The sequence below is a fragment of the Tachysurus fulvidraco genome, chromosome 2, assembly GCF_022655615.1.
Source record: "Tachysurus fulvidraco isolate hzauxx_2018 chromosome 2, HZAU_PFXX_2.0, whole genome shotgun sequence".
Taxonomy (NCBI): domain Eukaryota; kingdom Metazoa; phylum Chordata; class Actinopteri; order Siluriformes; family Bagridae; genus Tachysurus; species Tachysurus fulvidraco.
In genome coordinates this window covers 34,980,407-35,005,110 of record NC_062519.1, presented here as the reverse complement: position 1 = coordinate 35,005,110, position 24,704 = coordinate 34,980,407, and the positions used below count along the sequence as shown (strand labels likewise).

At 38.0% G+C, this 24,704-nt stretch overlaps 2 protein-coding genes across 3 annotated transcripts in view; both read left to right on the top strand.

Moving 5' to 3' along the window:
- pcsk6 (proprotein convertase subtilisin/kexin type 6) overlaps positions 1–4,489 on the top strand; it is a 51,846-nt gene extending 47,357 nt beyond the window's left edge. For both annotated transcript variants that reach the window (XM_027162340.2, XM_047809919.1), the window contains one exon: positions 3,177–4,489. In XM_027162340.2, the coding sequence (XP_027018141.2) occupies positions 3,177–3,274 (98 nt within the window). In that variant the 3' untranslated portion in view covers positions 3,275–4,489. The remainder of the gene's footprint in view (positions 1–3,176) is intronic.
- Positions 4,490–12,794: 8,305 nt separating this feature from the next.
- On the top strand, positions 12,795–20,248 carry snrpa1 (small nuclear ribonucleoprotein polypeptide A'). Its single transcript, XM_027163942.2, has 9 exons — positions 12,795–13,000; positions 14,437–14,584; positions 15,934–16,012; positions 16,420–16,466; positions 17,141–17,243; positions 17,956–18,035; positions 18,386–18,461; positions 18,552–18,645; positions 19,926–20,248. Exons 1-9 carry the CDS (start codon positions 12,919–12,921, stop codon positions 20,075–20,077), a joined length of 861 nt encoding a protein of 286 aa, XP_027019743.1. The 5' UTR covers positions 12,795–12,918; the 3' UTR covers positions 20,078–20,248.
- The last annotated feature ends 4,456 nt before the right edge of the window (positions 20,249–24,704 follow it).

The window sequence follows — 24,704 nt, the reverse complement described above, 5'->3', positions numbered from 1 at the left end:
TTTTAATCAGTCTAGACTAAAATGATGTGTTCAATTATATTAAATAACCTGGTACTATAGAAACGATAGCTGTTTTATGACCACAGTCCACACACAGTTTCAGGTCCCATCTGGCCATCTAGTGGGTTTTATTAGATTACACTCTTTAATTTATTAATGAGCAACACTTCACAGTTTATTGCCAGATTTAAGGTTGTGGAACAACCGACATATCTTTTTCTGTCTTTCACTCAAAATATTCAGCTTATCATTTGACCAAGAAACATGTTTCTTTGAAAAAAAATCTTATTGGTAGTTTTAACAGCAGAGCATCTGTTGTACAAGTCCCTGTGTATGAGCTGTTATTACAAATAATAATGTATTACAATAAGCGCATTAATATAAGCCTATTGTTCATTAAAGTTGGAAATGTCCACCTTCTGACCTTCTGATGCTGTAGTATAATATAATGTACAATTTGAAGTACAGCCTCAACTGATGCCAGAGATGCTGCTATAGAAATGTTTTCAGACCTAAAAACAGAACTGGGAATTCGACAGCACAATGGTACAAAATTACATATGCTATAGGCAAGAAAATAATCCAGTTCTTTACAATTTTAGAGTTCTACAACATAGAAACTTTACATTACATTATTTGTACCACTGAGCAATGATATTGAAGTTGGCTTTTGCACTTGTTGCAATACAGGCTGTAGGGAGAAGTTGTTTACCAATTGTGTAACGGTGAATTTTACTGGAACAAATCTGAGCTAGACAAGAGCTGCAATGTCATGCTGCGCTTTGACACTCCATTTTTACAGCTTTGTTTTTGCGGTTTCTTTACCAGAGAGCTTTTAGGGGCCACTCGAGTTTTAAATTGTCTCTAACAAAGCTGGTTGCAGACGGCTCAACTATGGCCCACGGGGACTTTGTCTCTTAAGACTTATTCATTAGAAAGACAGAGCGAGAAGGAGGAAAATAAAATAGATAGGGAGATACATGCAGGCAGAAAAGCAAACTAGAAGAAAAGAGAATTTATTGGAGAGAGAAAGGAACAGAGAGAGGGAGAGAAAGAGAGAGACCATAAAACAACAACAAATAAGAGACTGGAAAGAACCAAGGGACTTGGATGAGGAGGTATAGGGTATAAGAGGTTGTGAATAAGCGCTGCAGTAGGGTGCCAACAATGCTGCTTTGAGAAAATTCTATTCCACATTAACCCAAAACTCTCTTTTATCCAGGCTTACATAACAGCACAACTGGGATGACCAGGCCAGGCGAGAATGTGGAGTGAAAGAAGAGGCATGGGCATGAGAGGAGGCAAAAGAGTAGAGGATTGTAAATAGCAAGACAGGCAGTAGGGAAGAGAGAACATACAGTAGAATGACAAAGATGCATAAACTTGATGTCAGACACTTAGAGAGTGTACTTTTTGATGCACACCATATTTTAGAATTAACAGATTTTTTTGTCATAATTTGTTAATAACAGGAGATATATGTCAAAAACATGCCCATAAATAGATCAAGGAGTTAATAACTACTGTTATGTCCACTGGATTATTGCACAGGTATTACAGAGAGCGGCCTTATACGGCTTGATAGTATTTACTAATTTCAACTGCAATTAATTGGTTGTTGAATATACTTTACCATAGATATGACAAAATGTTTTAGTCGTAAACACAATATGACTAACAGTTTGTGGACAGCTGACCATCAGACCATCAGACTTACATACGGTTCTTCCCCAAACTGGTACCACAAAGCTTGAAGCGCAGAATGTTCAATGTTCAATGGACCAAAGAAGCGCAATCCTGTTCTAGCATTACAATACTCCTATGTTCAAAGCAAGGTCCATACAGACATGGTTTGGCAAGGTTGGAGTGGAAGAACTCGAATGGTGTACACAGGGCCCTGACCTCAACCCTAATGAACAACTTTAGGATGAACAGAAATGCAGGCTGCACTCAATGCCAATTCTCTTCCAACATCAGTGAATGAACTTATTACTGCTGTTGTGGCTGAATGGGCAAATCCCCACAGCCACGCTCCAAAATCTAAAAGCCTTCTCAGAAGAGAGAAGATTATTATAATAGAAAGGTGGGATTACATCTGCAATGGAATGTTCAAAAAGCACATATGGGTGTGAAGGTCAGGTAGCCATAGACATTTGGCCATGTATACTTGGATTATTAGCTTTTACATTGATTTATTTTTACTGTAAAAATAACATGCATTGTGACATGAGTTGTTTTGAATAACACAAGATAGATGCTGTGACATATCGTCAAATGGGATTGATTAAACAATAATATTAACACATAATACCACTAAAAAGAAGTAAATCACTTTAAACAGTGCAAGAAAAATTTTAATTTCTATGGTAATTAAATGGTAATGTCTTTTTGCATCAAAGTGACAGGTGAAAGGACAGGAGATGTGTGAGACATTCTTGAGGTGTGAGATGTGGACAATCTTGAGTTCTGATTTGATTGTGCATTTTGTTTTTCATAGCCAGAATTCAGAAATTATTTAATTATTAATAATTCATAGGTGATGTGGGGACCTCTGCTGCCATGGAAGTGTAAAGTGTAAATTTTTCTAAAATTACCTGCCCCTTTTCCATCAGAAAGAGCCAGGTGCTGGTTCAGAGCTAGTGCTGGTGCTGGTTCGAAGTTGGTTCCACCGGTCGAGCCTTCTAAGAACCAGTTTTGATTTCCATGGGCTAGAGAGCCATCACAGAGCCAAGTCTTACTTCACTGTATACAACGTTATACAGCAACGTTGGCGCAGCAGTGGCAAACACAACATCAGCAATGGCATTAACCCCGCCCCAAGGACCTGACACAAGCGGTTGTTAACTCTAGACCAGCAATGTTTTGGTGCTGCTTAAGAACTGATTTTTAATTAGGCTCTGGCCCCGAACGAGCACTCAAACTGCCTTGGTGGAAAAGGGGCACTTCTTGTAAACTGGCCATGGCCACCAACATTAATTGTCACTAAAATGAAAAAGTAATTAACTAATGATTAATAACAATTAGAGAATAACACTTAGTAGTTGATTTACATTGGAAAGTTTACATTGGGAGCACAGTTTATATGAGAAGGTTATATCATGCGTTGAACTGAAGGAGTGGTCTAACTCACGCTCTCTCTCTCTCTCACTCTGCTCTTTCTCTTTGCTTTCTGTAAGCGGATGAAGTGTTCTGCGACATGGTGAAGTCCAACCGGCTGTGTGAGAAGAAACTCTTCCGACAGTTCTGCTGCAGAACCTGTTTGATGACAGGATGAATGAGTAACACGAGTGTAAAAGAGAGAAGGACAGGTCACTTCATTTAATACGGCTCTGTTATCTGATGTACATGTTTCATCCATTTATATCTGGATTCAAACCTGAACACCTCATTTCAATAAAACCCTGAAAGGGTGCTATTTGATTGCCATAAGGTATTTTTTTTAAAGCTATCTGTTTTATAAACTTCATATAGTTCATGTATAGTTTACTTTTTATTCTGATATGATATTACAGAATTTCATGTCAGCTATAAGATTAAATCCACTCGCCTAATATTTTGTACGTTCACCTTATACTGCCAAACAACTCTGACTCATGGAGGCATTCCACAAGACCTATGAAGGTGTGCTGTGTTATCTGCCTCCAAGACCTTAGCAGCAGATCCTTTATGTCTTGCAAGGTGGGGCCTCCGTGGATCGGAAAAACATTTTAAAGATGTTGGACTGGATTGAGATGTGTGGAATTTGTAGGCCAAGTCAAGACCTTCAAGACCATCTCTTCCCTAGAAAAGCAACACACATGATGTTTCACTCCACATGATCCTTTTTCAGCCATTTCTGCTGCAGTAGCTCTTCTGTTGGACCAAACCAGCTAGCCGTCAATCATCATGTGCATTAATGAGCCTTGGGTACACATGACCCTGTTAGCGGTTGTCCTTCCATGGACCACTTTGTTAGGTACTAACCACTGCATACCAAGAACATGCCACAAGACCTGCCATTTTGGAGAAGCCGTCACAATTTGTCCGTTGCCAAAGCCTAAGGTTTGCCAATTTGTCCTGCTTTCAACATGTCATCTTCAAGAAACAACTTTTCACATGCAGCCTACTACATCCTACTACACACCTTTACAGCTGCCTTTGTAATGCATTATTCTATATTATTCATTTCACCTGTCTGTGGTTTTAATGTTATGGCTAATCAGTGTTTTTTGCAGCAGGGAGCTGTGTGCGAATATAAAGAATATGTTGAAGAGGCCACATCCTCAATAAACTGATTTCCAGCACTAAGCTGAATTGATGAATATGACACCATATTCATTGTTTTAAACTGCAGTGAAGAACCTCTTAAACAAAAACATTCAACAGCATCATTGATCAAGAAAGATGAATTAATACCCCAGGTATTGTATATACTGGAGTGTGAATGTAATGTTTAAACTTTTTGCTTCTGTAAGAGTGGCAGAATAAACTAAATGATTTGTTGCCACCAGCAAGTGGCCTGTTTAATGCATTTTTTCTTCTATATAAACTGTGTGAGCCATCTTGAGAAATGCATCACTCTCTTGGTGACCTTTTGGAGCAAGAATTTGATCTGGGTTTTCACTGGTAAATTGCTGGCTTTCGGAAGTTTGTTTTTGCCAAATATCGAGATCATGAACTTTTTAAGCATGCCGTTTGAGCACTGTGCACTGAATGAATGACTCTTTTGTCACAGATGAGGTTGCAGCCATGACTTGAACGACTGGATGTTGAACCTTAAGGATGACTTCTTTATTTATCTTGTTGCTTATTTCCCACACTTGGATAGCCTAAGTGGTAAATGTTTGGTGCTAATGTGGGTTTTTTGGATGGGATTGTCGGTCATCTATTACTAGAAGCACCCAGACTAACAGCAGGAAACAGGACATGAATTTATGCAAGCTGAAGTGGGTTTGATGAAAGCATGAAATAAACACACACACGAGGTTTGGCAGTTGTTATTGTCTTAAAAACAGCCTACTCCAGATTACAGGACCCTTCATACAGGAACCAGATTTATCATGTGGCACTGTGTTGGCGTTATTCTACTGCCTGCCAGACCGTATATTAAGATTCTTCATAAAAGATTATTCTGACGTTATCACAGAAATATAAATGTGATATGAAACAACTGAGAAAACAGTTGTTTCAATCTAAGTTGCTTCAAAATGAACTAAAATGACTTCTGAATGACTTATAACAGCAACATACACTCACCATGCACTTTATTACGAACCCCTGTACACCTGCTCATTTTACAGTTGTCCAATCATCAAACAAATGTCTGCAGCAACGTGAAAAATTTCATGTAGATACAGGTCAAGAGCTTCAGTTAATGTTCACATCAAACATCAGAATGTCTGCTTTAAGAAACTTCTTCACAGAAAAAACAGAGTCTAAAAAAACAGAGTCACAAGAACAACAAAGCTGACATGAAATCTATGGTAAAGTAAAATAAGCATCTTTATAACCATTACATTTACAGCATTTGGCATGTCAAGCAGAACAGCATCTCAGAATTATATGTCATATCGAACTTTGTGGTGAATGGACTACAACAGCAGAATGGCGCACACATCAGGTTCCTGTCAGTTAAGATCTGGAAGTCTAAAATATGCACATTAATTGACACTTAACAGATGAAGATTATAGAATGTTGTCACCTGATGTCACCTCACTTTTTTACCCCCACATTTCTGCTGGATCAAAATTTGGTGTCAACAGCATGACCCTAGACCCAACCTGCTGTGTGTCAACAGTTCAGATGGTTGTGTTGGTGTAATATTATGGGGAATGTTTTCTGGATACACATGAGATCCTTTTGAAAGCCACAGCCAGTACCCATAATCAGAACATTTACCATATAGTACATCTCAAATTAATATATAGAAAATGATGCCTGTAAATGTGTACATTAGAGAGAGGAATTCTGGTATTGCTAACGTGCTCCTCCACTTGGTCACATTTATAACTACACTGCATATTTTGCACACTTGCAACCATAATTTTATTTTATTTTTTAATATATTCTTTCAGTACAAAATCTGATCTGTTTTAACTTTGCGTGCACAAGATTATGTGATTCTGTGATTCATTTCTCCTGGATCCATCGCTCCTTTTATCAAACCTATCATGCTATGTACCTTTTTCTTGGAAAGGTTGACGAGCTTAGATTCCCAGCTAAGTAGAACAAGAAGAGGCATTCTTCATATAAAGTTTCTAAGGTAGGTAAACAAGACACTTTAGATAGGAAGAACATTTGAAAACTGTTTGTACTCCTTAGATAAAAATCTACTCTGTGTGGAAGGCAGCATAAGAACAGCTGTATTAAGTTAAAGCCACAATTTTCCATCTGCTTTCTGAATATTTTGTTCATCAGCCAAAATACAGAAAGAAATGTCACAGCTGAAAATCTGCTAAAAGAGAAAATGACCTGACGATGTCATTAAACCATGATAAAAGTTCAGGCAGTTAAAAAGTTCTGCAGTTTTCATTTGTCCTTGCTGTATATGCCATCTATGGGTTAAAAGACTGGGAAGTGAAGACTTGGGAAGAGCAGTGATGAATCCATACAAGTGAACATATTACAGAGAAATGGTAATTAGATAACAACTGCAATCAAGACTTAATTGTGCAGATAGGAGTGTACAGTATGTAGTCTGTCACAAGTAATACTGTATTTAACTGAACAGCTTAAACAGACATCATAGGTTCAGTCAGAATATAAATCAACAAAGGAACCAAATGGCACAACTGTGTAAAGCAGTTTCCCCGTGTTCCAGTACTGGGCCTATTTATCAATAGTTTAGTTTTGTGGGAATTTTAGTCAAGTTAAACCATACAAAATATTTCCACCAGATATAAACGGTTCAGAACCACTGTCCAAACTGATAAAACCTGGTCATTGACTGGAATTGTACAGGATCATATTTCAGGTCAAAGTAGTGTCTCTAAATAGCTGCTGTTAAATACTGTAAGCACGGCATCACAGCACTGTTTTTGATTATTTCCCTTTACCAGCTCAAATGATCATGTTTTATTCCTTATTAATACAATCACAAGTATCATAACATCACAAAAATGTAAACAAAGTGAATAAATTAGACTTCTAATTACAAAATCTAACAGTACAGTCTAATGTTACCTATCTTAAATGATTAACATCAGTATTAGTTAACTCGGCAAAATTCATCTAATTAACATCATGACAAGTGTACTACTGATGGTGGGATAATGCCAACTAATCTATGTAGATTGCTAATGTCAGCACAGTCCTTTATATGGGTAGCTGACAAGTTGTGCTAATATTGCTGGACTATTATGTGTATCTGAATTTCATGCTAAACAAAGGACGTTATTATTATATTCTTGACCTAGGGCTCTGGCTACTTAGCAAAATCAGGATACAATTATTGACCTGTTTGTCTACATTTCCATTTAGTATGAATGGAATCCCTGTCAGAATATTAAAAGCAGTCCTGAAAAAATTAAATCAAGTTTGTGAGTTGACCCTCTGAACTCTCAAGTAAACCTTAAGTCCAGACCTTATTAAAAAAAAACATAACAAACAGCAGAACAAGTGAAAAATGTGAATAAAACCCAGACTGTACATGTATAGAACATGTAAAACCTCTCACAGTCAGTTACTAGAGCTGAGGAATTAAACCATTAAAGGACTAAAGGAAAACTTCGCAAACAGCCTCCATCTAAAAGTTGCTGCACACTTGTATCCCGCAAGGGGAATTAGCAAAACGTTTAGTTAAGTATTTAAAATGCAAATGAAATTTCTCTGATTTAAATTGCACAGCTATCTACAAGTCCTCTGTGCCCTTTGATAAACACCTTGTCAAGGTGAGCTCCTTCCGCTCATGGTGAAGATAAAGCAGAGAACTGAGAGCAGTGCTACATGCTCAAAGGCTGACACTTACATAGCAGACACATCACTTTCATATAGGTGCACTAATCTCATTCTGTTTAGGCCTTGAGCTTAACAAAATGGCTGCAGTTATCACAAAGTATTAAATCACTCAGAGAGAAGTACAAAGGAAGAATAATAGAAGGGAGATGAACGGGTAATTAAAAAAGGATGAAGGAAAGGAGGAATGATTAAAAAAATTAACTTTTGGATCTGAAAGAGAAAAGTTAAACCCATGTATATATCTCATTGTTCCTATATGTAATATTAGTCCACTACGGGAATATGGTGGCTTTTTAAGGCTGTAGGGGCAATTTGTTGCCATGCGACGGGTCTACTTATCACTTTAAAGGGAGGAATCTCTGCAAATCAGTTCAACAATCTCCTATAAAAAACACCCTCCAACACAGTTTCAGAGAAGCTTGGAGAATGTATGGTAAGGCTCTGTGAAACTTGTTATGAACAAACACCTTAGAAAGATTTTGGTCATTTATATAGTATATGTTGTATCCGGTGTGTAAAACCCATACCAAAGCAAATATGCCGACCAGACAATCCTCAGATTTCATTTTGTCCTTGTAATTTCTTACATCAGGTTATATACAACCTGATGTAAGAAATTAGTAGACATTTTCTTTGTACATCTTGAGGAACTGCTTTATCCTGGTCCAGGTCCGTAGCCAGCCTATTGAAAGGGTAGGTTCTTATTTTCAAAAAGTGGACCTTTTTGCAGTTTTTGTTTTCCTTTTGTATTTAATTATGAGGTTCAAATACTTCATTTTGGTGACCTTTTATGCACTAATTTGTGCTGGATTAGCTTGTCTGCTGGTATCTTAACAAGCACGCTTTTTGATTTACTGCATTGTTGTCAAATTGCTTCCTCATGTACCACCTTTGTCAGTCCATACACAGTTCATAAGTTTAAAGACCACACTAACAACAAAATAGATTTAATGAACTTTACTGAAGTATTAATAAAAATTATTATTTTCATCATCATTCCTTGACTCTCTGTCAATGCATTTTGCTTGTTGCTGTATTTGTCTTGACTCATGGATTTAGTACACTGGTCAGTTCCAATCTTCTTGGGTGCAATTATTACGTAACTAGTACATCATGTGTTAGCTGGATAGGCATCATAAATCAATTAATATACTAATCATTCCAGATAATTTACCTCAAGCGGTCCGCTTTGAAGTTCTCAGAGGAATAAAGACGCGCACGAGAAGCATTTCCATTGGCTCCAGTCTGCTGGTATCACAAAAGTCGATATTGCACAGCCATTATTACTGAATATCCCACTATATTTTATTATTATAATTACACTACATTTATATGTATATTATATTGTAGACTATTGAGTGGATAAAATATAGAAATCCTTTTAATTTAAAAAAAAAAATATATATATATATCGTATTAAAAAACGATATTTTTGACTTTATAAATTTCGGTATTCATTCATATGTAATGGATAAGTATTCCTGCCTCAGGCTCAGTGTTTCTGGGGAAGGCTCTGACTCCACTGTGACCCTGACTACAATAAAGCACATAAAGGCAGCAATTCCCTTTGATAGGACTCCGTTTATCTAAACCTATATAAGGAATGCTAAAAAAAAATTCAACTGCATAAAATGAACAGTAACAGTACATGTTATTTCATCCCTTACATTAGTTTTATTATTGATAGGTTTATGTGCCATGATTTTTATAATTTCACTTTCTTGCAGGACTGATTGCTATTCCTCAAGTATTTTTCATTCCATCAGAACACAAGGTATTTATGCTTCCTGCATTCTTGCCAGTTCAGAGAAAGTAAAAAAAATCCATTATTTCTGGACAAGAAGTTCAACAGAGCAGAACCAGCTCAGTAAATCCCTGCTGACTTTAAAAGAAGGGCTTCTAAAAGAGACAGTGCAGCTGAGCATCATGGTGAGAGAGAAATAGACAAAAGCTTTATAAGATTTGAATTCCTTTCTTTTGATGCCTTTTTGATTATGAGCTTATCCTTTCTGAGAAGTGAATGATTCTCTATTTTTGTTAGAGAAACTTTGGTATGAAAGAGACTTTCTGTAAGGTGTATGCTTTCAGAAGGTTTTTCACTGACCAGCAATACTTTTTTCTATAGATATTGTGATGGATGTTCATAAAGCATGTAGTGATCGAGGTCAGACGGTGTGACAGGAAGGAAACGGTTAATACTGAGACGTTACATCGAATGCATTGTGAGGCCGTGTCTATTTGACTTTTGATGAAAGCATTATGTGAGATTGAAAGTGAGAAAGCTAACACAACATGCCTCAGAAGCTCTACAAACCCTCATTTTCTTTTTACCCATGCATCATACAAACTGGTTTGTAGCAGAATCCTTTGCATAAGTCCTTGCACTATGGATTGATTTATTTTGAATTATCCAAAAAGCTTGGCTTTACATTTTAAAAGAGCACAGAGAAATCTACAAAGATGTTGATACTCCTTTGTGGCAAAGATTGCTGATTGCACTCCTGCAGGATCTAATTTCCTTTTTCCACCCAAACTTTATATGATTTTATATGGTGCCGAACCCAGGAGGTCTGTTTCAGTCTTTTGTTTATTGGAGAATAAATCTCAAAGGCTGCTGACTGTTTTTCTGGCTTGCGTCCAGTCGTCCTGTTCCGAATAAATTTTCCTGCAGTAATATACAAACATCCGTTTCCACCTTCACTACACCGAGCAACATCTGCCAGCCTCTTTATGAACCTGTCACAGCTGAAAGCAATGGCTAGCCCTAAAAATGTCCAGTTTTCTCTCTGGCAACAGGGGAAAATTATGGGTAAGCGAGTCTGTGAAATACCTTGCATTTTAACATTCTGTTAGATAAAAATAAAAATACATATAAATTATATTTGATTCCTTAAACAAGGAATGAATGTCAGGTCATGTGTTTAATATCATACTTTAAATCTGTGGTGCAGGAGAAAAAATTATGTGTGTTAAGCAAAGTGGGAATCACAAAACAGCAAACAGTATGTTTCTGTTTTATAACTATGTAAAACAATTCCTTACTTTAAAGCAGAAGTTTAGTTACAGGATTGGCAAAGCATGCGACTGCCTGTGGTGCAAGCATGAAGGCTGATCAGTGAAGTCCATCTAAATATTCATTCATATGTCAGTAAATGCTTTATCTTCCAGAGCTTATAATAATAACACTGTGTAGAAGCTGGGACTACACACACATGCACATACACACTCATGCACACTCATACACACACACTCATACACACACACGCACACACTCATACACACACGCACTCACACACTCATAGACGCACACACGCACACGCTCATACACACATGCACATACTGTACTCACACTCATATACACACACTCATACACATACACACACGCACACACACACTCATATACACACTCATACACACACACACACACACACACATGCACTCACACACTCATACACACACGCACATGCACACACTCATACACGCTCACATGCACACACACTCATACACACACACACGCACATACACATACACTTGCACATATACACACACACACATGCACATACACACACTCATACACACACACACATACACACATACACAACTAGGAGCAATTTAGAGGAGGCAATCCTACCAATTCTGCTTCACATACATGTACAAGGACCACATGCAGCAAGACGTAAGCTCAGTGATTATATAGTATCTCTGGATGATCTTTCTGTTTCATCATATTCTGCAGCAAAAGATCCTAGTGTGATTATTACTCAGTATTTTATTTGAAGCTCATGTGGATAAAATCACTAGGATAATCTTCTTTCATCTCAGAAATATTGCAGAGATAAGAAAAATTATCACAACATGAAGCCTCAAAACTAGCTCACACTTTTCTTACTTCTAGGTTGTGATTATTTTAGTGCCTGTCTGAATTTGAAATTACGGTTTGAGTGTTCCAGTAGGTGCATAAATAAACTCCAGACAGTCCAGAATACAGTAGTCAAGAGTCCTTTCTAGAACCTAAAGATATGTCCACATCACTGCTTTCTTATCCAAACTGCCCTGGCTCCCAGTCAAATTCTGTATATAATACTAAATGCTACTATTGACCTATTAAAGACTGAATGGTCTTGCACCGCAGTTCCACCTTTTGATCCTGCTACACCTATTTTGATCAAAATATGAAGGCTATTTGTTGGTTCCTCAAAAAGTAAAGGCTACAGCAGAGTCTTATACAAATCCCTGCTATTATGGAACAGCCTTCCAATTAGTGTCCGGGACTCCGAAACAGTATAAGTGCTTAATTCTAGGCTGACAACATGTTTGTACTAGTTAAGCCTTGTGCGAATAGTGTTTCTTAGTTAAAGGAGCAAATGTAGAGGGTTCACAGGCATAAAGTGTTTTGGTTCACAGTTCACGGTTCACTTAATTTTGTTGACAGTTCACAGTAGCTGACCTATTTATGTCCCAGGGCATCACAACCGTACTCTTTTCCATATAATACAGATACAGAAGTTATAGAATTATTTATAATCATATTATCCAGTGCCACACAGATAAGGTAACGTAAATATAATATAATATAATGAATTTTATATAATGTTACACTTATAATGTCCATTGTTTACACCCCTGCCCAAGTATTAATTAAAGTGTCTGTAGATTTACAAATATAACGATTTAGACATTCATTCTCTGGTTATTTCTGTATATTTTTAGAAATCAAGACTCCCAAAATGACAATAATTAGTGCTCAGGGGGAGAAAAAAAAAACTGTCCTATTTTCCAATGATTTTCCTATGATCCCGTTCCAGTCCAGCAGGGGGCAGGACTGCAGTATTGTTCTTAACGCCGGAAGTAAAACATAAACTCTTGTTACTTCCTGGCGGTAGCGTGTGCTAGACGTTAGTGTTTGTTCTTCTGCTCTTTCAGGACGCGCGATATTTGGAATAAATTTGTTTTGCTTTTGTTTTTGTTCTTGTTCAGTCGACATGGTGAAACTGTCGGCAGAGTTAGTCGAGCAGGCTGCTCAGTACACGAATCCGGTCCGCGACAGAGAACTAGATCTGCGAGGTAATGTAGCTAAATGATGTTAGCATTGAAGTTAGCATCAACATTAGCATCGAAGTCAGCATTGAAGTCAGCATTGAAGTCAGCATTGAAGTCAGCATTGAAGTCAGCATTGAAGTCAGCATCGAAGTCAGCATCGAAGTCAGCATCGAAGTCAGCATCGAAGTCAGCATCGAAGTCAGCATCGAAGTCAGCATCGAAGTCAGCATCGAAGTCAGCATCGAAGTCAGCATCGAAGTCAGCATCAGTGTTAGCATCAGTGTTAGCATCAGTGTTAGCATCAGTGTTAGCATCAGTGTTAGCATCAGTGTTAGCATCAGTGTTAGCATCAGTGTTAGCATCAGTGTTAGCATCAGTGTTAGCATCAGTGTTAGCATCAGTGTTAGCATCAGTGTTAGCATCAGTGTTAGCATCAGTGTTAGCATCAGTGTTAGCATCGAAGTCAGCATCGAAGTCAGCATCGAAGTCAGCATCGAAGTCAGCATCGAAGTCAGCATCGAAGTCAGCATCGAAGTCAGCATCGAAGTCAGCATCGAAGTCAGCATCGAAGTCAGCATCAGTGTTAGCATTGAAGTCAGCATTGAAGTCAGCATTGAAGTCAGCATTGAAGTCAGCATTGAAGTCAGCATTGAAGTCAGCATTGAAGTCAGCATTGAAGTCAGCATTGAAGTCAGCATTGAAGTCAGCATCAGTGTTAGCATTGAAGTCAGCATTGAAGTCAGCATCAGTGTTAGCATTGAAGTCAGCATTGAAGTCAGCATCAGTGTTAGCATTGAAGTCAGCATTGAAGTCAGCATCAGTGTTAGCATTGAAGTCAGCATCAGTGTTAGCATTGAAGTCAGCATCAGTGTTAGCATTGAAGTCAGCATCAGTGTTAGCATTGAAGTCAGCATCAGTGTTAGCATTGAAGTCAGCATCAGTGTTAGCATTGAAGTCAGCATCAGTGTTAGCATTGAAGTCAGCATCAGTGTTAGCATTGAAGTCAGCATCAGTGTTAGCATTGAAGTCAGCATCAGTGTTAGCATTGAAGTCAGCATCAGTGTTAGCATTGAAGTGTTAGCATTGAAGTGTTAGCATTGAAGTGTTAGCATTGAAGTGTTAGCATTGAAGTGTTAGCATTGAAGTGTTAGCATTGAAGTGTTAGCATTGAAGTGTTAGCATTGAAGTCAGCATGGACGCGGCTTGAATTTCAAGCTGCTTCTAATTGTTAGTGCCCTACAACATAAACCTCAGTGTGTTTTCATATAATTAACAAGAAGTCGTTAAGGATTCAGGTGTTTAGTTTAGGAGCTTCTGTCGTATGAGCTACACGACACACTGTATAAAGTGACCGTGCTTTGTTTTTATATTCTACTTGTTGTGGTCCCTCCCCCCCCCCCCCCCCCCCGCCGCCTCTCTTCTACTCTGTGCCTTTAAATCCTGTGTTCATGTTGTTGCAGGTTATAAAATCCCGGTTTTAGAGAACCTCGGCGCGACTCTGGATCAGTTCGATACCATTGACTTTTCCGATAATGAGATCAGAAAGCTGGACGGATTCCCGCTGCTCGGGAGACTGAAAACCGTGCTGATGAACAACAATCGCATCTGGTGAGTCCGAGGGAAGGACAGTGTAACAGTAGAACGTGTTTGTTAGGTCAACATTACTGTGTGATGATTACATGAACTTGTGAGTTTGGTTTCTGGTGTTAGTGAATTCTGGTGTTGATAAATGAGAGGGTTGAAATCCAATATCAACATTCATACATAAAGTCTCATTAACGGCATAGTTGGAATGATGTGAGCTAACTTTAATGATTCAAGTCCACACATGTTTATTGTGTGTTTCATGTGGGGTTTTGCTCCAACTTTACTCTTTTTTGGTTCTAAAACAAAAAAACAAGAACTAAAAAGTCACACTAACCGATTTTAGGTTTATAGTGGGGAAAAAAGTAAACTTTGCGGTTGGCTCAAAATCTGAAGCTCTTGAGGTTGTGCTTTTGTGATGGGATACAGATTTAAACCCTAGTTTTTGATTGAAGAAGCCAGTGTGGTTTATTTACCTACAAAAATGGATTATACTGAAATTTCTCGACAGCTGAATTTCCTGAGATTAACAGTCATGGCTTCGAATTCTGGCATCCCTCAAAAACAAACGCCCGGCTTTCGTGGGGATTTTAACTGAAGAGACCGCTCCAGCCTGGGTACACTCAGATCAATCCATCAGCCACATTCAACACCTTGATTCTTAATTATTAAATTTGCCCGGACATATGAACCGGTAGCAAGTTGCTGAAGTAACAGTTAACTTAAGGACAAGCTTACATAAGTTCTATAAAGCTTGAAGATCGGGCTCGGCCAATCACCATGATACACAATCAGTTGTCGGTATCTGCTGGAAAATCCTGACCAGCGCATCTGTACTCCAGACTCCACCACAAGATTTTGTTTATGTCTGAAGACCCTTGATGTCTTTACGCCTTTTATGTGAAAGTTCAGTATATATTTAACTTGTATATTAACTACGATGGCTTCAATTATTTATTTATTTATTTTTGGAATGCGCGTGTCTCTTCTAAAGCATTTATACCAGCTCTCCCTGCAAGTATATAAACAGAATCAGAAAGAGCTTTATTGCTAGGCATGTTTTCGCATGCGAGGAATTTGTATTAGTGACAGTGACATTGCACAGTGATAGATATACACGAGCAGTAGTGCCAAGCAACCTCTTGCTGTCAAGGATTCTTGGATGATTTGGAAAGATTAAACTGCAGTAAAGTTATTCAGGGCAGAACTCAATAAACATTTTTTTATGTAAAAAAAAACAAAACAAAAACAAGATTCACGTTTTGCATATTCTCCATGATGCATGCAAACGTGTAACCTCAGATGTAGTCGTTTAAAAAAAAAAAAAAAAAAAACTGTGTGTAAATGTGAACGCTGTTGTGCTTTTGTTGCAGCCGGATCGGGGAAAACCTTGAGCATTCGTTGCCAAATCTTAAGGAGCTGATACTTACGAGTAACAACATCCAAGAGCTGGTGAGTAATGTTCCGCTGAGACGATGTAGAATCTGCTCACATAGAAGGATGGATGGATAGATGTAAAGATTGCACAGGGTACAATGAAATGAAGTGTTAGTCCTTATGGTGCATAAAATAGTATAAGTATAAACAAGTGATCAGGTAAAATGCTGCATAGTTGTAGAAGTTAAACAGCTGAGATACTGCACGTAACATATTGCACAGTGTGTTATAAATTTAACTAGAAAAATAAAAGTTAAGTTTAAATATTATTACATACATCACATGGCCTTCTGGTGGTCCAGCTGCAGGATCCCTCACTCTCATTGCTGTGGCCCGGGACCTCTTGCTCTAAAGCACCAGCAGGCTTTGAACCTCCTCTAGTCATGTTTAAACACTGTGTTGTCTTTGTGTTTATTTAACAGGGTGATCTGGATCCTCTCGCTTCAGTCAAGTCCTTGAATCTTCTCAGGTATTTGTGATTACAATCTCTCACATGGCAAAAGTGTAAAATATCCTGCAAGCAGAAACCATGTGTGTCTTATTTGCTTTATTTGATTGTGGTTCTCTAAGTGGAGAAGTAATCAGAGTTCAGATTTGTGTACATGATGGTCATCCTTCTGATTAATAGAATATGCACCTTTTCTACTGGCTACAAATAAATGATTTGTTTAAGATGGTTGAGTAATAAATTAACAACCCGCTTCAACACTTTCTTTGTAAAACACGGTCTGTCGTATAATTCTGCTTCTATCACAACCATTTGCTTGACAACCGAGACAAAAAAAATCCTTCCATAAATGTTTAACATCTCCCTAAATAAAAAACCCTCCACATCCACAAATAGAAGAATGACTGTCGTAGCTAAGAACACAGATTTCAGTCAAACTTGAATGATTGAAATGGCAACATATAAATATTACTCATCAATCAAGTTACAGTCAGAACTATATTCCGGAAGTAATACACGCCTTTCCGACCAATCAGATTTGAGCGTTCAGCTGTGCTGTGAAATGACAGAAATTATAAGGATGAATGTAAACATGGATAGGAGTAGGTTACTTTATCCATGCACAGCTAGATCATGTTCAAAGCCTTCTGCTCTTTAAAAATAGTAAACATTTACATTTTTGTTTTTTCTTCCAGTCTCTTAAGGAACCCAGTAACCAACAAGAAGCATTACAGGCTGTATGTCATCAACAAACTTCCACAGATACGTGTTCTGGATTTCCAGAAGGTGAAATTAAAGGTAGGGTACGATGATGATGACGAAGAGAAAGAATTAAGCTTATTGTGGAAGGCCAGACTTTGAAGTGTGACGCTGTATGAGGCTGGAAATCGTTCGCTTTTCCTAAAACCTGTGTAGCTGTTTTTAATAGAGCGACGCTGCTAGTTAATGTACAGAGTTGGCAGATCTGCAAGAGCATTTGGTGGAAGATGCTTTTATTAAATCTGATGAACACCTGGGCCACATTTCTACAGACATCCTCAGTGATTTTTTTTTTTTTTTTTTTTTTTTGATGGTCCTTCAGTCATAAACCACCATATGCACTAAGCAGTTAGTATTTGTTTGTAAATTAGGTCTATCATGACTGAAGTGAGGGGAAATGGGTGTTGAGATTGGATTCTATGCACAAAAGGATAATCTCAGAGTTTTAAAGCATATTTTGCAATAGTTCTGTCTTAAAAACAAAAAAACAAAGCCTTTATTATCCTCTGATGTGACTCATGATCTGGTCTAATCGTTGATCTGAAGGTTCAAAAGAGCTGGCAACTCCAAACTAGCACAGAACAGTTGATTAATCCTAATCTCCCACTGCAGACTAACCTGTATTTCTGAAGACCTTCCTTATTTCAAGTACATTCTTTTTCTCTGTGGTGCCTAACTGTTCCTCATTTCGAATGGAGTCAAATCCTGCTTGATGTCTTTTTCGCATTAACTCTGTGATGTATTGCCTTAGGAACGTCAAGAGGCTGAGAAAATGTTCAAAGGCAAACGGGGCGCTCAGCTTGCAAAGGATATTGCCAAGCGCACAAAAACGTAAGACGAAAGCCCTTGATCAAGCATAGCTCTTCTGAATCACTGGAATTAAAGAAGTGTGTTATTGGGCCTTCAGACCTTAGTGAAGTGATCTGGCTTTCCCCGCAAACTGTTCAATTGACTTTACTAAAAACTTACACACAAAAAACCCCACAATCTCCACAAGTCTAAAACATCTGCAGTGTATTCCAGGAGAGCTGGCTCAAGGCATTTCTCTCTTTGTATCAGCTTATTAAAAAATGATAAGATCTACAAGATACTACATTGACTGGAAGAACAGTGGTTAAAAGGCTGAAGAAGCAGCACTGCATGAACAAGCCCCTGAGAAACTGTTTGAATGTTTTGTTCAGGTTCACACCAGGAGCCGGGCTGCAGGCTGAGAAAGTGAAAATGGGGCCTTCTGCGGCAGACATGGAAGCCATCAAGGTCACTGATTTGTTTCTGTTCCCCTAATAAAATGTGGAGGTGATTGTGATCAATTAAATGTCTAAAAGTGGCTTTTTTCACCACAAACAGGCTGCTATTGCAAACGCGACATCGCTGGCTGAAGTGGAGAGGCTGAAGGGAATGTTGCAATCTGGACAGATCCCTGGAAGAGAAAGCAGACAAGGTAACACAGGGATCACTTCTGTTTTCTATAGTAACTATTGCTTTCGTTTTGTGGCACTGCTCAGTTGGATTAAAAATCACACATTCACTGAATAATACTTTCGTGGTAAAATCACAGCATGTTTGCCACTACAAACTACAATGCTAGCATGTTAAAGCAAAAAGTTCAGTTTCTTTAAATGTCACTCAGGCACAAAGAGGCTAAGTGAACAGGAAAGAAGGCACATCATTTAGATTGGCTGAATGAAAGAAAGTGTCAGATCAGCAAATATCTGATCTAATTAAATGTCTTAATCTGATTGGTGCTAAGGAGGATCTGATATCCTGTCAGATACAGATATATCTGCACCCAAATTCGTATAGCTTTTACTCTGCATGTTACAACGCAATGTGAGAAACATCGACTTCCAGAAACTCTCACTGTATCAGTGATTACGCTTTTCCTTGTTAACCAACAGCATCTGTTTTTTAATCTATTTATTAATGTTGGATTATGTGGAGTGACAACTACAGAAACAACATTGTGTATTCAAACAAGAGCGTTAAAAGTGGGGTGCACGATGTTTGAAAAATGCTTCAGAAAACTGAGTAGGGCCGACAAACAAAACAAACTAGTAGCCAATTAGCAGAAAGGGGTGTGTCTTGTCAATATGCGGCGGAGAGAATGTTCAGTGCACATGTGTGACATTGGCAGAAAGCGATTGAAACATTGACATGGTGGATAAAAACAAAACAAAAAGGCTTACGATAGGGCAAGAAGCAGGACCCGTGTTAATATACAGTAGGTTTAGCTTTCTCCGGAGAGAACTGGTCTTCCGCGTGAAACGGAGCTAAACCTTTCATGGTACATCACACAGTACTACAAAAACACATTTGACCTGAATTACCATAGTATTACTCATTAAGTTCATTTATTGATAAAAATATCCCCTTGGCCAACTGCCCCAGCAGGTTCCGCCATAATAGTGCCTGGTTGCATGTGTATGTATGTGTGAGGTGGAGCTATCAAAACAGGGGTGACACCCATTTGGGTTAGGGGCGCTTGTTTTGGTGATTTCAAATGTCAACATTGGCTTTCAACCATGCACCCCACCTTTAATGTAAACCTGTTGTTTGCCTTTGCTGCCTGTTCAGAATATCCACCACCTCCTGAACAACTAGATTTGAGAATAAACGGAACTAAGTTAAATTGATTCCACTGCTAATCAAAAGGCATTTTCCCGTAAAATCTGCTTTGAGACATTCTTGTTCACACTGAATTTCATCTGCACATTCTTCCAGGTGTACAGGGCATGGTTGAGGAAGAAGAGGAAGATGAGCCTGAAATGGGGATGGAGGAGTCTGTGTCCATGTACAATATTGCTGGTGTGGATGATGGAGAAGATTATGGTGTGGAAAACGGAGAGGAAGACATGCATGTTAATGGATCGTAGTTGATTTCATGTTGAACTGATTGTGTCAGTAAAATCTCGAGTTTGTGTATAAATGTCGGACAGAGTACTTTGTATTCTACATTTTTTTTTTGTTTGTTTTGAGTGAAACATTCAACCAGTGTTTTTTTATGATTTAACAATAAAATTGTACTTTCTTCTAGATTCATACTATCTTGAATCTGTGTGTAAATACTTATAATTTAATTTTACATTTTATCTGAAGTCTGAGTAACAGATAAGCTACAGTCAGCAGGTCTGTATTTAAGATTTATATAACCTGTCCAGTACACAATCTTCCCAATAAACTCAAAAACATTTGCACAACTCCAAATGAAGCAAGAGTTGAACTTTGATGTAATTGAAGTGTACCACTTGGAGAATAAGAAAATAGTTATGCAATAATCTCGTTCGTTCTCAGTGAATCCGATAGTCAGAGTCAAGATCCAGAGTCCTTGTAAGAAGAAACACTGTTCTGCTTTATTCCGGAATTCCGATCGCTTATAAAAGTCATAGCACACCCGTCCTCAATGAGCCGGTCGATTTGACACCTCATTCATGGGTCTAGTTACGAGCTGAAAAAGTGACTGGAGGAATAATAATAAGTATGCAGAGTAACAATAATGATGCTTTGCAAGCACCATTAATAACTACAACATTAATAACTAGCACCATTAATAACTACAACGGTACATTTCCTGAAGAAAATGTGAATGGTAAATTATTTAAATTTATATTTAAGTTAACCCAAAAGCAGATGTTTTTACAAATAAAAAAAATGTTTAACGATGAATGTGAGAGAAATTTACAACTTTAGTTTTTATTTACTGATATTTATATGTAGATTTGTTTCTATGGTAAATAACATAGATCATGGTGCATTTTTTTATTAGACCACACTATTTTTAGATGAGAAAAATATTAAAAATATTGAAATGTAATGTGACGTGTTTCTTATTACCCAGGTGTGCCCTGTTAGATTGATCATTTAAATAATAAATAGTTCTGAACATCTACACTTGGTTTTAGTCTCCAGTTTTACTTGTGAAGCCTGAATGTGTTGTTAAATAGGAAAAACCAGCATGAAGATCAGAGAGCTGTCTATGGGAGAAAAGCCTCTGTACTGTAGCAACACTGTTATCATGGAGGGTAAAATCTCTTACATTTACATTTAGCACTGTATAATCATTCCCAAAATTCAGATTAAAAAATAAAATCAAGTCAATAATCAAATATATTTTTTTCAGTGTTCACCAATTCAGATTCAGTATTTCAGTTTTTCATCATAGAAAAGTGAAGTTTATCGTCCAGGTTTCTCAGTGCTAGGTAAAGACAATCGAGCCTGGAGCATGTTGTACTGTTTCGTGTTTCCTGATATTAAATACACCCACAAAGGTTAGAGCCCAATTTCCACTGTTCTTTCCCCCTCTGTAAATGTCTCAAGACATGTTGTAATGTCTATTGTTGCTGCTTACATATATACATGTATTTTATGTTCATGTAGATATAAAAATATAGTTAAAATGTAATGTTCCTGTGGGTCAGCGAGCAATATGGATGTGAACAAGCTGTGACATGCGGCTTCTTAAAAACTTATAAACTCTGTATATGGTCCAAGAGACGTACACAGAGAGACAGAGAGAGACAGAGAGAGAGAGAGAGATCTGGGTGATTGGTGGCCATTATTTATTGGATCAGTGCAGCTATACCTTCACTGTTCAGATTTATGATTGGATTGAATTCAGCTTCACTTGTAGAAATGAAAGATTCTAGATGTTAGTATAACATTGTGTGGAAATAATGAATGATTCTGAAAGAATGACTTGTTACACCATATATGTGGAAAAATGATGAGTATAAAACTCTGTGTCTATCAGAGGGGAATGTTGTTGTTTTGCTGGACAAAGAAGGCTGAGAGATTTATAATCATAGTAAGAATTTAAAAACATACAGTTACATACATATGAAACATTTCACTGACCAATCAGGTCAGTGAAATAGCCTTACTGCACTCTGCCTCACCGAAACGTGGATTAAACCAAATGAATACATCAGTCTAAACGAGTCTACACCATCAGGATATATCTATAAGCACGAGCCTCGTCTGACTGGTCGTGGAGGTGGTGTCGCCACTATCCTTAGTGATTACCTCACTGTTACCCAGAGAACACAGCATAGATTTAGTTCTTTTGAAGTGCTCGTCCTTAATGTTACACTATCGCACGTGCACACGAAGAAATCCCTGATGTCTCTTGCTCTAGCGACCGTGTACAGACCCCCAGGGCCCTACACAGTTTTTCTTAGAGAATTCACAGATTTTCTCTCAGACCTATTAGTTAACTTTGACAAAACATTAATTGTAGGAGACTTTAACATTCATGTTGACGACACAAACGACGCTTTAGGACTCACATTTATGGACTTACTAAACTCACTTGGGCTCAAACAAAACATCACTAGTGCAACTCATCGACGTAACCACACACTAGATTTAATAATATCACACAGAATAGAAGTCACTGATATAGATATCATACCTCAAAGTGATGACATCACAGACCATTACCTCATAATGTACACACTACCTATAGAACAGACTAACTGTATCTCACCACGTTATCGGCTCGGTAGAACCATTATTTCGACCACCAAAGACAGATTCACAAATAACCTGCCTGATCTGTCTGGACTTCTTAATGTACCCTCAAACTCAAACGACCTAGATGCAATGACTAACAGCATAGACGCTATATTCACTAGCACATTAGACACTGTTGCCCCAGTCAGATTACAGAAGGTTAGAGATAAAACACTTGCACCATGGTATAATAGTCATACTCACACCCTCAAGAGGGAGACCCGTAACCTCAAACGGAAATGGAGAAAAACTAAATTAGAGGTGTTTAGAATTGCGTATAAGGACAGTATGTCCAGCTACAGACAGGCTCTAAAAGCTGCCAGAGCTGAGCACCTGAGCAAACTCATAGAAAATAACCAGAACAATCCCAGGTTTTTATTTAGCACAGTGGCTAGTTTAACAAAAAATCAGAAATCTGAACACACTATTCCATCACATCTCAGTAGTGAGGACTTTATGAGATTCTTTACTGATAAAATCGAAAGTATCAGGAATAAAATAGGTGACGCTCAACATATGAGAGCAACCAGTGACACAATCTCACCTAAGGCTTTACACAGCTTTACAAGTACAGGACAGGAAGAGTTAGATAAACTTATTACTACAGCTAAATCAACAACATGTTCACTAGACCCCATCCCAACTAAACTACTGAAAGAAGTGTTACATAAAGCTGGTGAGCCTCTTCTTAATATCATCAACTCCTCGTTATCTTTAGGTTACGTCCCGAAGTCTTTTAAGTTGGCAGTTATTAGGCCACTCATCAAAAAACCTAACTTAGACCCTAATGAACTATCAAATTACAGACCTATCTCACACCTTCCGTTTATGTCTAAAATACTTGAAAAGGTTGTGTCTGTTCAACTGAGCTCCTTCTTACAGGAGAGCAACATCCTTGAAAAGTTTCAGTCAGGTTTCAGGCCCCATCATAGCACAGAAACTGCACTTGTTAAAGTTACAAACGACTTGTTCTTAGCTTCGGACCAAGACTGTATGTCACTATTAGTTCTACTTGACCTTAGTGCTACATTCGACACTATAGATCACAACATTCTTCTAGATCGCTTACAATATTACACAGGTATTCATGGTCAGGCTTTAAGCTGGTTTAGATCCTACCTGTCTGACCGATACCATTTTGTAGAATTAAATGGTGAATCCTCCAGTTTACTACCAGTTAATTATGGGATCCCTCAAGGATCAGTTCTAGGACCTCTGCTTTTCTCTATATACATGCTTCCATTAGGGAACATTATTAGAAGACATGGGATTAGTTTCCATTGTTATGCTGATGACACACAGTTATATATCTCATCAAAACCAGATGAAATAGCCACAGTGTCCAAATTAACTCAATGCCTTAGAGAGATAAAAGACTGGATGAGCTGCAACTTTCTATTGTTAAACTCCGATAAGACAGAAATACTACTCATAGGTCCAAAAACCAGTGCACAGAAACTCTCACAACTTAACTCCCATTTAGAGGGATGTACTATTACAAGTAGCTCGACAGTGAAAGACCTCGGTGTTATATTAGACAGTAACTTGTCTTTTAAAAATCATATCGCCCATACTACCAAAACAGCCTTCTTCCACCTTAGAAACATTGCCAAGCTGAGAAACATCCTGTCTGTATCTGATGCTGAGAAGCTAGTTCATGCGTTCATGACCTCTAGACTGGACTATTGTAATGCATTACTAGGTGGTTGTCCTGCATCTTTAATAAATAGGTTACAGTTAGTCCAAAATGCAGCTGCCAGAGTTCTCACTAGGACAAGAAAGTATGATCATGTAACCCCAATTTTATCATCTCTACACTGGCTACCTGTTAAGTATAGAATTGATTACAAACTGCTGCTACTTACGTACAAGGCTCTTAATGGTTTAGCTCCCATGTATCTAACTAGTCTTCTAACACGTTACAATCCTTCACGCTCTCTGAGATCACAAAACTCAGGGCTTCTGGTAGTTCCCAGAATATCTAAGTCTACT

Coding starts and splice junctions, on each gene's coding strand:
- snrpa1 (XM_027163942.2), top strand. CDS start 12,919: ATGGTGAAACTGTCGGCAGAGTTAGTCGAGCAGGCTGCTCAGTACACG. Junction 14,585..15,933: donor ATGAACAACAATCGCATCTG/GTGAGTCCGAGG, acceptor CTTTTGTTGCAG/CCGGATCGGGGAAAACCTTG. Junction 18,036..18,385: donor ATTGCCAAGCGCACAAAAAC/GTAAGACGAAAG, acceptor TGTTTTGTTCAG/GTTCACACCAGGAGCCGGGC.